This window comes from Siniperca chuatsi, linkage group LG21 (assembly GCF_020085105.1).
Source record: "Siniperca chuatsi isolate FFG_IHB_CAS linkage group LG21, ASM2008510v1, whole genome shotgun sequence".
In the NCBI taxonomy this organism is placed as follows: domain Eukaryota; kingdom Metazoa; phylum Chordata; class Actinopteri; order Centrarchiformes; family Sinipercidae; genus Siniperca; species Siniperca chuatsi.
The window spans coordinates 12,766,909-12,783,490 of NC_058062.1; the positions used below are offsets into that span (position 1 = coordinate 12,766,909).

The 16,582-nt window shown below is 41.9% G+C and overlaps 1 protein-coding gene across 4 annotated transcripts in view; it reads left to right on the forward strand.

Annotated features, from left to right (window-relative positions):
• The window catches only part of LOC122868812 (cAMP-dependent protein kinase type I-beta regulatory subunit), a 69,469-nt gene that overhangs the window by 25,361 nt on the left and 27,526 nt on the right, over positions 1 to 16,582 (forward strand). For all 4 annotated transcript variants that reach the window (XM_044181132.1, XM_044181135.1, XM_044181133.1 and 1 more), the window contains one exon: positions 13,927 to 13,988. In XM_044181132.1, the coding sequence (XP_044037067.1) occupies positions 13,927 to 13,988 (62 nt within the window). The remainder of the gene's footprint in view (positions 1 to 13,926; positions 13,989 to 16,582) is intronic.

A 16,582-nucleotide genomic window follows, 5' to 3' on the forward strand; every position in this document is an offset into this window, starting at 1 on the left:
GCCCATTGAAAATCAGTCTTTTAATATGGTCAACAGAAGCGCTATCGCCTGTTTAAACACACATTCCTTTAGTTCCTACTGTAATAGTGTTTCTTATCTAACTTCCTACTGAAGTGATATGAAAAGAGACTTCTGATAGCAGCAGACCGTGTATGCGCTAATGTTGGCCTGTTTTTCTGGACACCTGGATAAATGACCTTGATGATCTCCAACTTTGTTAATGTATGCAGCGATGCAGAGAAGACAGGAAGGGACAGACACAGGAGCAATTCTTTTACATCACATTTAGAGAGGGAATAATTACAGAAGAAGAGGCCTCTGGGAAATCTGTCAGAGGTGTATTTATTTTTCCCTTGACACAAACAAAACACACACATATAGACACATATAGTATATGCTTATCAAGTTCTCTTCTCCTGTCCGCCTGCATTAGTCTAATGCCCTCATACCACAAAACACTCTCATGGGGACAGTGCAGAAACGAGAAGCCCTGCTCTCTGTATAACCACATAAATAGTCTGGCAGGAATCAGGAAACCCTGTTTATCCCATTCCTTGAGCAGTCTTGGCAGAGTTTGCAATATTCTAAAATAACATTGCCATCTGGTAATAGAAGTTGTTAAATCTTTTCAGGTCAGGACCCAATTGTAAATCAAGGAAATACAGTACTTTATCTTTTATATGTAGAGAACCAGAGAATACTCAATTATATACCATTCCATAAGAAGCACGATCAATACAAAAATCTAAATTTTGCAGTTAAAATGTTATAGTATGGATACAATGGGGAAAAGATTGTAAAGAAGTGGTGCTTACCTCATCCTGCCTGCTTTAATCCTCTAATTAACAAGCAGAGTAATGAGTTGATGAAGTGACCGATTAGTTGACCTCTGACCCCTAAACCCTGACCTCTGCACCTTCCCCACTAGCCCCTGCCGATGGACAGGGGACATCTTTAGTGTACTGGCACTCTTTGTCTGTGTGTGTGTGTATTTGTGTGTGCCTGAAGAGGTGCAAAAACAATAACAAATAAATCAGTGAGCGACAGAAAACTTAAATAAACAAACAATCGCGAAGTGAAAGACACTAAAACTGCCCGAGAGAGCTCTGTCTCAGATTGTGTTGCAGCGGAAGTTTATTTTAGGCCTGTGTGAAGGGACAAAACAACAAAAAGGATGCAATGTGAGATAGTGTGCTGCATAGCCATATCAGATGAATACAGCTCTTGTCTTTTTATCTGATAGCTCATTTGAATCAGGCACCATATCAATAGATGTGGAACTTGAGCTCTGTGCTCCGGTGAATGGGTTCATATTTGAAACACAGACACGCTGTTTCTAAACTTAATAGTATAGGCAAAATTTTGTTTTTTCTAAACTATGACAAAATGCACAGTTACAGCCACACACTACCTAATTCTCCAGCAACATCCACATGTCCACAGTGACACTCAAAGTGTGTTGTTACCATACAGCAGCCCCTAGGGGGTGTTTTTGCCACACACAGATAATACAGATATTAACTATCTCTAGAGTCAATGCTTCTGTTAGTCAGACACACTAGTCCTTGTACTGAAGACAAACATATACGTACAAACAAGTTCACACGAGATTATTGTGTGCCTGTGGGCATACATGCTTGGACACTTGTCTTTGGTGACCTCCTGCATAATGTCCTTCCTGGCAGTATATTGTGCAGAGGAAACAGGATGTAGTGGCACCGAATGGCAGTGGATGGCTGTTTGTTTTTTCCCACCCAAATCTCTTTTTCTTGTGATTTTGGAATGACTATTGAGGAAGTAGTGTGTGTGTTGGCTTTACAGTTATTTTCCCGCCATTTAGAGGGTTTCTCTGTGTGTTCAGGTGGATGAGTAGTGAGGATGTTTGAGTGCGTCTGTGATTTGTATTTTATGGTTGGCTATGCAGTAACAGCAGTCTGCAACATGAACAAATTAGCAGGTTTCTATTGTGAGTTGTTTAGTCTATTTGTTTGCGTGTGTTTGTGTTTCCTGTCTTACTGATTCCCTCATCGACTCTCTGTGTGTTCTCATTCCTGTTCTTCCTGAGAGCCTGGTGGTCCTCTTTTTCGCCTTTTCAGAATCACTACTTTCTCTTCCCGTCTTTCTCCCTCTCTCTGTCATGTAGGCTCATTCACATCTACATCCACACTCACATCCAGTCCCTCCCCCACATTCATGTGTAGCCTTCTCTCTCTGTCCCCTGCATGGCTTTGTGCTGATACCACAATGCCAGGGGCCAAGCGATGAGGTCACTCTCCACAGGAGAGCTACAGGCCTGACTGAACCTCAACCATCCCCACCACCATCCAGTGCACAGAGGACTAACAGGCCAGCAGTCTCACCTCCCCCAGCACACTACATCTTTTCCTCAGCTCAGATAACTTCATCTTTATGCACATGCACACAAACATATCATTTGTAGGAAGTCCATATCAGCCAGGCTGCATGCTTGCAAGCTAGTGCAGATAAATGCACTCATACATGCACATCAACGAGTGCACACATGTATGCACATACACACGGTTCACACACAGTGGAAACTTTTGTCCTCTCTCATACCCTCTGCTGTGTTTCAACCTGTCCCCTGCTGCCTCTTCCGCCATCTTTCTCCAGCCTTCAGTCCATCCATTTCTCCATCCAATTCTTTAGAAAGTAGTGAGTCATGTAGTAGTGTTAGTGTCTGGAGTCCTTTTAGAATGTTGTATTCCCTCCAAAATGTACCCCAGAGTCTGTGCACAATTGTTTTTCAGCTAGCTATGATTCATCCCTGCCTTTTCAGCTGCTTATACCATCAATGTGTGTGTGTGTGTGTGTGTGTGTGTGTGTTTGTGCACGTGTGTAGACATGTTTTCCCATTCATTTATGTGTGGGCAGGTACTTATGTGCAGAACTGATGCACATGAGTGCTTAAAAAAGTGGTGTGTTTCTGTACCTGTATGCCTGTGCCTTGTCTAGCAATAAACAGGAAAAAGGAGAGAAACTGGCCCCCGCGTTGGATCTGAGCATCATTTGGATAAAATGTCTACAGTGGGAGAAGTAGTGAATCACCTCAATGTCTCCTAACAAAATGACCCACACAAACACTTCAACTGATGAGAGTGAAAGTCAAGAGGAGCAAGTGCAGTGAAAGAGAGAAAGCATATTAAAAATCACTGTTAACACTTTTAAGCTGAGACGTGTGTGCGTGAGTAAGTCGGGACATTTGTGATCGTGGCCAGTGTCACGTTTCATTTCATGTGAATGAATATGTAGGGTAAATGAGCGCGTGTGCATGACAGTGACATCCTAGCCAGTGTTTGCTCCTGCTGTGAGGACATGATGTTCCTGCAACCCTTCAGTGCCTTTATAGCTCAGCCAGGCCGAAAGTACAACCCACACACTGACCACCCCACATTAGCTGAGGACAGAGCAGCCCAGCACCCTACAAAATAGCCTGGGATGGGCCATGGCCTCCTATTGTATACATCCCGTCTGCTTTGTCTATGCTACTGTGATAGGTTCCAGTGCACAGGCACAGACAACAGTCTTGTTATAGCGTGTTAATTCTCCCATGACCTCCTCGTTGGTTTGTGGGTGTCGCTCTGGTTAAGTTTCATTTAGATTAGAGGTGCTCAGCCTGTTTCCATGATTGATAAGTTTGAATGTGTGATGTCTCAGGGAGCTTGTGTTATATAATTTAGGCCATCATAGAGCAATTTGGCTTTTCAGGTGATACGTTGTGTTCAAAGTAGCTAGACTAATTCAGCTATCTAGTTATTTACAGTACATACAGTGACTCAACTGTCAAGTGTGCTCTCAGTTTCATTTTCATCAACAACTTACAAGACTGTTTTGCACCACACGATAAACAGTGCAAAAGCTGAAACTAAAACAAATTGAATGTGAATGAGAGAGAGGGAGAGAGATGAAGGAGTAAAACTGTGAAAAACACCCATACGCCCACAATAGGAGGGTTTTTCCTAAACCAGGTTCAGGAAAAAAGGTGGCACTTAAATGATAATAAAAAGGTGAAAGGTCAGTGAATTTCTTGATCATTTTCAGTGGTTTTATTTGCAGCTAATGGACTGACAAATGTCATTTTTGGTTTTCTCAACATTTACAACCTCCAGGTTAAAAGAGTTTTGACAGCATCTGCTACCACTTTTTCATGAATTCAGTGTGTTCGAAGCCAAAGGAAGGAGCTTTGTTCTTTGTTTGTGGTATTCTGTTTTGTCTTATGTGCTGTGATAGTGTGATGGCATTCCACAGAGATCTAACTTCTTGCTTCTTGAAACAGTCTCACTTGTTTGGATGAGCCTTTCAAAACTTAACTGTGATAATAAAATGTCCTTACATTTCTGATCTGTGTAGGAATATGCTACAGACCTCACTTTGTAAATTTGTTTAAATCTAGAATAGAGAAGCAGTATTCTTTATTACAAATGGCTTCCCTAAGAATCATGAATGAAACTCATACTGTCAGCTCTGAGTGAGAAAATTGTGGTTCTCATTGTATCCAGCAACTTTCTATACCTTGTTGTTAAAATGAAATTACATTTCCGGTTAGCAAGTTGCTAACGTTGTTAGCACCATGGTGTTAGCACATTATACACAAGGTGCTAGTTGGTTGCTCAACACTGTCCAGGTCTGCACGTTGTGTGTCTGATGCAGCTGTCTGTTTACAGCAAGGAAGGCCTTACGTCAGTCAGATGTCAGCTATTGAATGTCAACTATTTCTCTCCTCTCCATGCACCCAGTGCACCTATTACCTCACTGCCCAGAGCGCTGGTGGATGAGGTATATACACACACGAATACAGTATACAGTTTTAGCCTTAAGCATTTCCACAGTTGATACCTCACCTTTACTTTTCTTCATCTTGTCATTCACTCATCCTTCCCTCCCTCTCTCAGACCCTGCGGCATTTTCAGTTTTCTCTCTGTCTCAATTTCAGCATATATATCTATGTGTTTGAGCGTGCACGCTTAATGTGCTGTGTTGTGTAAACAACTCTCAGGTTTAAACCCCAACAAAGGACAATTTGTGCCCCGATCTGCTTCTCAAATGCTTATCTTGTTCCAGTGCTTGTCTTCTGTGAGGTGGGAATGAGGGAGGGAGGGGAGGGCGGAGGAGAGAGGAGAGGAAAAGACATGCCCGCGGGACAGCGGCATCTTGTGATGTTTAGCGACGTGTCAGGATATGTGTGTGTGTGGGAGAAAGAGTGAGAGAGGGAGGGAGAAAGAAAGAAAGGCACACATCTTGGCACCTGTACACAATGTATATGGTTGTTTTATCTGTGTATAATACATGTATGTGCATTCAGTGGAATTACACCTTTTCTATCTCTGCATACAGGCTGAGGAAGAGACTATGTCTCGCTCTCTATCTGTCTAAATGTGTTTCTCTCTGTCTCTTTCCCTCATTCCAGTGACACGTCCCCTGTAGACACATCAGAGAGGCAGAGGCTTAGTCCTGACAGCGCCTGATTCAGCCTAACCCTTTTTCCCTCTAAGTGGAGGAAGAGCTTGCTTTTTACTGCCCTGGGGCAACAAACAACGGAGACAGTGGGCATTAGGAGTGTGAAATGCATGAGTAATGAAAATGCAATCTAGCTGGACAGCATGAGGAAAATTAGTTAAAGTACGCAGAGGAAAAAATAAGTTTTAGTAAAGTTAATCAACAGCATAGCAGCCTAATCTCTATACTGAGTGAATGCAAGAAGGGAAAAGGAAAGAAAGTGAGAGGAAAGCAGGGGAGAGACTGCAGGGTTGGACATGTTTGTGATGTTTTGAGGCTGACATAATGGCTGCATCAGCAGGTGGTGTGTGTTGGATCATCAGGTAGGCCTGTAAAACAGGCATGTCACGCGGAATACCCACAGCAAAAGAGGGGAGCAGGCCAGCATTGTATTCTGAGATTCATCTTATTGTGTGAGACAGACTTTATTTGTATCCCTTTTCTTAATCCAGCTCAAATCTTTAATGATACAGGAGAGAAGGGGGAAATACATTAGATATGGACCCACAAGCCAACTGTTCTGTATTACCGGTACTTTGCCTGGTAAATTATTATTCAGCTATTCTCTGCAGTAACATACAAATAATCCCATGATTCTGAACATCAAAGATTCTGATGTGGCAAATATTTACAGTGTTTGTTCTCCGCCCTGTAACACATCCTCCTTTCTCCTCACATCCTCCTATCAACCATCCTCCACTCTTTCTCACTCTTTCTTTCACTGCCATGCAACTCTGCATCTCACCTCCATGATGCCAACTTGAATGTGTGCGTGTGTGTGTGTGTGTGTTGGATGGGTATGTTCCAAGCAGCAGTCACGGCAGAGGAATGAGGTTGGCATCATTATCACTGCCGCTGTTAAAACTGATTGCAGACATTGTAAATACGCTTTTTTAAGCTTCTAGTGAGTATGTCTGTGTGTGTGTGTGTGTGTGTGTGTGTGTGTGTGTGTGTGTGTGTGAGTGTGTGTGTTTATGTACAAGCAATGGTGCACAAGGTGTTCATTAAGCTCGGTCCAGTAGAAGGCCTAAGCTGTCTGGTATTCTGCTTCTCAACAGCACTACGCTCTTCCTAATTGCCAGCAACACGACAGTGTGAGGAAAGCTAGGTACTAGGTACTGGGCACGGTGAGAAGGTGATAAGGGCACATTGCCCTCTCATGAAGTTGGCATTGGCAGGCAAACAGGGTCCAAGGTGCCAGTGCCAGTTCAGTGGTAGTTCAGCCTGATATATATCTGAGGACTACTGCTTCAGTTAGGCTCAAAGGTTTCAGGAAAGCAACTTTGTCAGTTAGTCTTTCCTCCATATTGGCCATCCCTGCAAGTTGTTGTATGTGTGTTTGAATCATTGACAGCGTTTGATTTTGTTGCAAGCACGTCTGTAAAGTATATTTCACTAACTAACGAGGCCATGGCTTGACAGCTCTCTCCTCCGCTTCATTCTGCTACATTTAATTGGCAAAATGCACCACTTTCTCAGCTGTCAGTGACCTTCAAATCGGATTTTCAAACTGGAAAAAGATGGCAACTGACAGCTATTCACCAAAATCAGTGTTTGAATAAATTTGAGCCGAGAATCGAGCCATGTAGTTGCAAAATTATGCTTCATTTTATATCAACAAGTTACAGCTACTGTAATTTAAATAGGTGTTAATGTCAAAAATGTTGCTAAACACCCCCCCCCCAATGGTTTGTTGAATGGTCCAGTATGTGTTTGACCAGGGTGAATCAGCTCTCCAAACATCCAACAAAGGTCCCCCGGCCGTGGACATTGCAGTTATGTGGTACTTGCCATAACCATTAAGCTACCATGGTGCCCCAGCATTTGAGCACTTTCAAACTCACAGGAATTGGAAATCACATATTAGAAAAATCTAATGCTAAACTTTGTCTTTCCAGCTCTCTTTCTCTCAGGTGGTCCGATCATTGCAGTACATATAAATGACTCTGTTTCCTTCAGCAGGCTTTAGCAGCAGTGTACAGGTCATACAGATCACCTGCATAAACACACTGGCCCTCAGGTGCTTTGGTAATGCAATGCAGACATATTGAGACACACGTCTACACTTTGAGGCCACAGGATGCATCCAGGTTTACACCCCTTATAAACCCACCAGGGCCAGGTGTGTGCTCCGTGCCCTCTGTTGGTTTTAAATACAACTTCCAACATTTAATGGCACAGCTTACTCTAACTAGACCTCTTTAGACCTCCACGTATGCAAATGTTAGCCCCCATTAGATCTGTGAGACAGAAATATCAGTCCAAAGCACTTTTAAATTCTATTAAGGATTTAAAAAGTTTTCAGTGTGCAATAGACCATTGCAAAGTAAAAGAACATTAAGTATGCTGTGGAGCTTATGATGTTTATCAGACCTGGAGTTTGAGAGCCCCGTAGACCAAAGCCAAGGGCAGATTGGGAAAAGGCCAGTTGAGCTTTAGAAAAGTGAGGGTTCTCTTTCTCCTCGCCTGGCCTTGGCCTGCTCTCTCCTCCCACATTGTTGACCATCTCTAAGTGGTCATTGCCACCAGCCGTAAACTGTTATGTCCACCTGTAAACCTCCAGGACCACCTCTGTGCTGCATGGTTGCCTGTACACTCAGCATAGGCCAGTTCACACCAGCCCAGGCAAATAGTAGGACTGTGTAAAATCATTAAAAAATAAGCTCAACGTAGCATATTTTAAAAGTATATATATATAAATTTATATATTTAAATAAAAATATATGTAGCTTTGGTATTTTTTAACATCTGCAAAAAAATTGACAGCAAAGTATAGTACAACCACAAACTACAGCCAGAAATGTATATACTAGATTCAAATTCTCTGCTATTTGGAGTATGTTTACCCTACTCTGTGGTTCTTTCTCTCTCAAGAGTTTTCTATCCTGCGCATCAATAGGACTTTATGATGTGCAAGAAACAAGCCATAATCAACTTGTTTTTTAGTCACAAGATATGTGAACAGGAATTATTTTCTCAATAGCTGATTGTCCTGTACTTATATGTGATGGCTATAGGGTGGAAGCAATCTGTAAAACACATCTTAAAAAAAAAAAATGAAATGAAAATATATAGTATGTTCTCATCATTTGGCACCTGCTGAAATAATTCTGTAGCTGTTGTATTATGAAGTATTTTGCCCAGTTCTGTTATTCAACATCAACACTGTAGTTTTAAAAGTGGACTACGGTTGTGATTTGGTGGTCGTAGGGGATCTTTGTGTGTTTCTTGACCAAGTAAGACACAACACACTCTGCTGGGGTTTTCTCTTGGAGTTTGGAGGCCAATATAAAGAAATGGGCAGCAGCTGGCATGGCCCGGTCCCTCCATTTTATGCCAGGCCTCTAGGGAGAGACAGGGCGCGTGCCAAGAGCTTTCATGTCATAAATATCCTCTCTGAATGCTTCAGTGCTTTATAATTATACCTCCTTCATCTCCCCCTTTTTTCTCTCTCTCACTCTCTCATACTACCGCCTATTAACAGTGGTGTGTGTCTGTCTGCATGTGAGGTCATCAGTGTGTATACGTGCTTATATGTGCATACCGGTGTATGTAATTAGATGGTTTTAAAAAACAAATGGCATTGTGTCCACACTAACAGAGCTCAGTGGGGTGAGTTGGTTGTTCCATGTGAGTAACTTTGGCTGGTTGTGCTCAACTTTAGATTCTAAACATTAAACTTTACATCACTTAGTCAGCCTCATAAAGCTGTTTTCCATCTTACTATGATATTCCCATAATGAGTCACACGACAGTCTAGTAAACAATTCTGTTAACCGCCATCATCAGTGAAAGTCTAATTTATGTTTTCATGCTTTTTTGTGAGTTTGCTTGTGCTTTACACATTATGCTGACGTGTTAATCATATCAACCTGCCACTTTAGTTAAAATTGTTGTGCACAGTGCATCGCTGCAGTCCTCCCAAGAGCTTTTAATTCTAGGTAGACTGCAGTAGGTATGCAACATAAATTCTATCAAACATTCCCAGGTCACTCAGGTGTTGGGGAACCCCAGCTGGCAGGACTCCTGAAAACATAACATCTACCATATTTCCATCTCACGGCTTACTCATTTTTACATCGGTATCTTAGTCAGCATCTTACTAAAATGTGTAAAACCTATGGTAATAAAGGATGAAACCTTTCACAGGTGTTTATTTGTATATGATTCCCACTTCTTAGGTTATTCTGCCTTATGACAGATCATTGTAACCTCTTCAGTTGATCCCTGGAGGGATTTCTTTTTGCTCTGCTGTATCTACAGGGAGATCAGAGCTGGGCAGTTTTTTGTTGAAGTTTGGCTTTCCAGGTGAAGGATGATCACCGTGTTACCCTGCTGCCTTTGTTAGCCTACAAAACTTACACATACTGTTTTATGCAAATCAAGTGTACATTTGGTGTCCTCAAGCCATTACTTATATCAGGGAATTATGTAGGGAACAAAGACTATTGTTCTGATTTGCCAGAATCAGCAATCTGAATTACCATCAACTGTGGTAGTGAAAATTAATCCTTCAAACACTTAAGGCATGAACACTGTGCCAGCCAAACCAGTGGCACATCACTGCCAAGCCAAGACACAACTTGGAATGCTGGGAAGTTCCCGTATGCGGTGCAGTTGTTGATTGTTTTGGTTATTGCAAAACCTCTTCATCCCAGACAAGTGATCATTCTGGACGAGCTTGTGTAACTCAACATTCTGCGGCCCATTAAGAAACACAAAGACATGGCAGCACGCCGCGCTGTTAAAGAGCCCTTTGGTATTAATAGCATAATGGCAGTGCTGTGTGTTGAGGTAGTAATGTAAGAGATAAGACATCTGCTCCTGAACAAATAAACAGCTGTGTTGTAGGAGGGATTACGAAGAAGGAGGAAAGAGGTGAGCGAGGAAGAACAAAAAGCAATCCAGATACAGCAAGCAGGCCTTATTTTATTTCATTAATGACTGAAATCCCCTAAGCTAACCACATTTTTATGGGTGTTTGAGAACAATAGTTGGCTGTTGCTACGTTGTTGTGTGTGCATGTGTCTAAGAGAGAGTGAAGGTGCACATAAACTTTTCCTATCATTCCCTCACAAACGCACCCATACATGCATGTATACAGATTCTCACTGTGTTGTACAACTTGCAAGGTGGCAGCTACATTTTAGTGTGGCTTGGTAAATCAGATTTTTTTCTTTACAAAAAAACACATTTTCATGATGAGCACAATGCAATGTAATGCAGGGCGTTACATAAAGGTGTCTCTTCTTTCTAGTTGTATCCATTTTGATGTTAATGCTACCCTTTTGACATCATCTGTTTCTCCCTTGAACTTAAAACTGCTGCTTCACTGCCGTGATAGCCACTCAGATGATTACACAAGTGCCATTATCTCTAGCTGCTGCATCCTGTGCTACAAACAAACACGTGCGGGCAATGTACTGTCTATGTGATGTCATCTGGACAGGGACTGTGTGTGTACACAGGGGGATAGATTGTAAGAATTTCAAATAAGATCAGAATGATGTCAGCGAGGATAGTATGAAAGTAATTAACAATTGGGCATTTAAGTGGATGTATTTTTTTCTTACATGTATGTGTACTAGTAAGAGTGTGTGTGAAGGCACATGCACTGTGTTGCAGGGAAGTATCTCCACATATCTCAACCATGACAAAAGCTTTGTCTCCCTCCCTAGGGTGGAGGTGAACTTCCTAGCCCCTTCAGAGTCTGCAAGGTCTCTCTGTCTCTTTCTGTCTATCGCTGTCAGAACAGCACATCCATTGTTGGGGAGGGGGGTGCTCCACCTTTTCATAAGGTCAGAGGGGCTACAGGTAGCGTAAAGGACAAGATTAATCATTTCATCTGGGACAGGCAGGGAGGGGCGATAGACCGAGAGATGAGAGAAATAGGTGGGGCAGCAAGAGAATTAGAAGGAAGAAAGAGGTAATTGAGAGGGGAGAGGAAGAGAAAAAGTTATTGAGAACAGACAGGGAGGAAGTTGGGGATGAAGAAAGGGAAAGAGAGACAGGTAGAGATAGGGGGAAGTAATTACCTGCATAAGTGTCTTTGTTGTGCTCACCGATGCATTCAGTGAGAGGCAGGGCATGGAAAGAGAGAGGTGGTCAAGGGTAATTACCTAAACTCAGGTTTGCTTGCCTTTGATCCTTTTGCTATGACTATGTGTCTCAGTCTTGTGCATCCTACTTAGCTGTGTAATGCATCATTACCATCAACACACCATTATCAGAGAGGGCTCAAATCAAAGTACAACCTATCTTGAGTTAGATAGCATTGAAATATATTTTGACAATTTCTTAACATCATTCAAGATATGACATAAAGGTTAATGACTTGTATGTGCTGATTTCCTCTTGGTATTTTTTACTCTGTTCTCCTGTTGAATTTCTTCTTTTGCTAAGGTAATCATTTTCATAAACCACACATCATTAGTTATACATGACCCGAAACCGACTGCTCAGAAAGCTGCCTGAATAAACAGACTCCATGCCGAGGTGGTCACAGATGTGAGGAGATTTGAGGGCACTCTTGCAGATGTTGCTCTGACTAATCACCATCACAGAGTTTGAGTTTGCGTGTCATATGCGTGTTTTCATCGTGAGTGCCTGTTCTTAAATATGTTGTTGTACTTACAAGTGTGTGTGTGTCTTGAGATACAACCAAGTTTACTGGTTGCATGCATAGTACCACACGTGTACTGTATATGGAGGTTGTGTTGTATATGAGAGTGTGTCTGTGCATCTTTTAGCCTGTGCTTCTACATTTCAAAGAGTGAGTGTGTTTTTTCTACACATGCGTGCGTGTGTGTGCACTGTGTCCTGGAGTATGTGTGAGTCAGTGGCCAGCTGCATCGCACAGGACCTACCTGTGGGTGTAGTTGGCCCAAATCCACCTTCTTAAGTCTGCTTTTTATTCAGTGTCACATAAACAAATACCAGCAGGGCCCGTTCACTTCCAAACCACTCAATAACATCCTCAGATCTCTCCCCAACATCTGTTGACCTGCAGTTTTTTTTACTGGGGAGGTTCATGTAAAGAAACACTTTTATGTCTGTAGTGTGCAGCAAGGTGTTTTGCTGTGTAAACCTTTTCATTTCGAAATGCTGCATAGTCTAGTGTACTGTCATTAGCACACACATATTCAACACCCACACATTATTTTGTACAAACCTTTGTGTTTTCATAGGAAATGTATATACTCAGACGCAGACAGACTGGTGCAAACACATACATTCAGTCACACACACACACACACACACAAACTTGCGGGCTCAAACTTGCCCCATATTCACTCAGCAGGTCTTACATGTCCTTGATATGCCTGACCTTCTTTTATTGTTTTTTCTATATTTATCCATAAGACGGGCGGTATGTAACTGATTAGATAGCTAAATATCTCTGAAGGTGAGAGACGGGCAGAGAGGGGGAGAGGAAGTTTTCTCTTGTCCCAACACATTTCGGAGCAGTGGAACTTTAATCTGCTGAGGCTTCATGCATTTAAACGGCCCGATTAGGAACAGTCTAACAGGCGCTTTCACTGCTGAGCTGAAACAGAAATTAAGTGCTTAGGCACAGCCATCATTTTGTTTGTTTTCTCAGCGCCTCTTTCAAAAGATACACTCAGAGATAAAGGCTTTGATCATGTGCTGAAATAACACAGAGTCATGTTTAAACCTATGTGCAGTGCTAATACAATGCAAAGATGCAGAGAAAGTGGCTGAAGCTGTAATGCTGATTTATCTGATGATAGTATTCTCTTATCGTAGAAAAGGTTTCAGTCGTAGTCATCTGGACACAGTTTTCAGAATCAAGACGTTTCGGCTCCCATCCGGAAGTCATTCACAATTTTCACAATTGAGAATGACTTCTGGATGGGAGCCGAAACGTCTTGATTCTGAAAACAGTGTCCAGATGACTACGACTGAAACCTTTTCTACGATGGAACACTCCTGGACGAATGAGGGACTACACCGTCCAATATTCTCTTATGTTTGGTACTTGCATTGAACAAAGTTCAATCTAAATACCAGAAGTAATAGATAAGTAGTAATCATTTCATTGTCAAAAAATAAAAACATTGTTTTTGAGCCTAATGATGAACGAAACCGTGGTGGATTTATTGGACTAAACTGTATATGTTCTCATACGTTTGTTCTTTATGATGGTTTTAACTGAGGATCGGCTATGATTTGGCTATGGTACCTGTGTGATAGAGTTGACACAGTGATGATGGCTGCTCTGTCTTTTCCATCATGCCGCTTCTCCATGGAACAAGCTCTTGCGTGTGTTCTGCATGTTTGAGTGAGTAAACAATTCGGAAGAACTGTGGGGTAATGCACCATAATAGCAGGTATGTTGGTAATAACTGTGTTCTCCCTCCATCTTTCCTTCTCCCATTTCTTTCTATTCAGTGACATATTTGATGCCATGTTCCCAGTCACCCACATTGCAGGGGAAACAGTCATCCAGCAAGGTATGTATAAATGTTTTGTTTAGATGAATTTATGTAGTCACAATTAATCATGTGCAAACTGTGAAGTATATCACAATTTGGGTTTCATGAATTAATAATAGTTGAATATAGATAGGAGGGTGTGGTAATTAGTAAATACACTCTCAGCCAGTCACATCACTGGTCTCATCGCTCTGACCCAGCTGTACCAATCACAGGGAAGCATGACGACAACAGCTCAACAAATGGAAAGACGCTTCTCCAGGAGATCATATTGACAGATACAGATATGTAGATGGTGCAGATTTAATCGGGGTAAACACAGTAGACGGCCGTGTGTAATGGCACTGCGCTCTGGCAACACTTCAAATCGGATGCTTCAGATTTATCAACATATCTGTACTACTGCCTTCAGATGGCTGCAGGGATTGAATGAACTGAAGAAGAAGCTTTTCACATTGTATAAAACAGCTGTGGACAACAGATACTGTAAGAATCACTCATTAATTTATAGATAAATGCAGACTGATTTACAGTAGTTCCTGCTTTAACCACATTTAACATCTTTTTTGTATGCCTATTTAAATGCATCTACTGGTTGGAGAGTGTTTAATTTAAAAAGTTTATTTACATTTTAAGCATTATTGCCAATTATTTAGTTTGATGTTGTTGACAAAATCACCAAAGTCAAAGCAGAACTGCGTGGTTCTGAGACGTCTATTCTCAGCACAACGTCTAAGACACATTTTCCACCAAAATACCAACAACTCGTTTTGCGCTGCCTCATTTGAATTAATCTCCCACCTGTTTGCACCTCTCCTCTAACCTGCACACCATGTGCTCTGCGCTGGGCACCAAAATACCACACAGATGGACAAAGTTAATTTCAAGGCGAGGAAAATACCAAACGAAAATAGGGCCCTTTATCTCAAAGAATGCATCTAGTGCACTGCCACTACTCACATTTTTGTCCTCCCACTCGCTTTCCCCCTCCCTTTTCCTCTCTTTGCCCCACTCATACATTCCCCCAGTCTGCACCAGATGTCAGGTCCCTCTCCTCTGCTTAACCACAGTCGTCAAAGCCTTCACTCTAGACATCCCTGGACTTTGAAGGAACACAGAGCTTAGCAGGGCCAGACTGTATTTTTCCAGTACCCCCCACTCAAACTCCTGTCAAACACAGACACGTTTAATCACTTATTTAAAACACTGAAAACACACATTCTCACAGACAAACTTTCTCACCCTCAGATAATACTGTGTTCACACCTGAATCAAATCACATAGGTTACACTTGTGGAGCATCCAATACAAACACACACTGTCATAGACAATGAGTGAAGGAATAGGCTTTTGGACACACACTGGATCACACACTCGCTCAGTCACTCCCACCTACTCTAAGACAGCATCCAGGAGTATATCAGTCCTAATTTGGTGATAATAAGTCTAGCTAACTTTGCAGGGCCCCCATTCCCAGGCATCCCATTGTTATATACACTATAGAGTGTGGTATACAGTATATACAGCGCTGGACATGTCTGTACTACTGTGCAGCTTCAAAAACAACACCCCTGCTTCTGGCCCATCACACACTATTTAGACACAGCTAGGAGTTATTGACTCTGTGCCTCAAATAGTATTTAAACAAAGGGAGAATTTACTCTATCATAACATGCAAAATGGAATATAGATTATAGATATATATTTTCATTGTAATCAATTGTCTAATGATGAATTTTATCTGCTGTTTCTGACATATATCCAGTTTAGCAGTTATAAACAATTGTTTTTTTGGTAAAAGGAACATTTGATCTATGATTCCAAATTTGAAAAATCAGATTCCAACATGAAATCAGTTTTGAAACATGCATACGTTTAGCTTAATGGTGCACCAGCATTGTGGGTGCAAAACACCTTAGATGCCAAGGATGTAACCCATGTTTTCGTTTTGAGCAAAGCCAAAGAACTTTAACAGTGTGTATAACAATTAGCTCGTGTTGAAACAAGGACACATTGAGTACTCCAGCCTGCCTGTATGTGTGTATGTGTCTATGTGTGTGTGTGTGTGTGTGTGCACATTCTGATCAAATATTTGCCTGCACTCTCAGGCACAGGGGGATTGGAAGGGCGCAAAACAAAGACTTGAGCACCAAAGTGATAAAAGACAGGAAGAGTAGAAGAAAAGAAAGACAGAGCGAGAGGGAATTGAAAGAGAGATAGATGAGATGAAAGAGAGAGAGGCAGAGACAGGGAGAGGGAGATAGGAGAGGGCCAGGTTGCAGCAGGTTGTGTGTGTGTGTGTGTGTCTCTGGGGTCTCCACTGGGACAGACCATCAGACAGACAAGGAGCATTTTGTGTGACAAATAGAGCTGTATGATTAACGAGCACTCTCCACTCAGTATTAATTAGCCATGTGAACTCCTGTGAACTTTACACACAGGGCGCTCTCAGCCTTTCAACTCGTCAGGTGAACATACACACAAGAACACATATACACACACACACACACACACACAGTCATACACACCCTCACTGGTACCTACGAAATGCATACACATGCATACTTGTGTCATGTAAACTCATGCATCATTACCCACTTGTACCTTTGAAT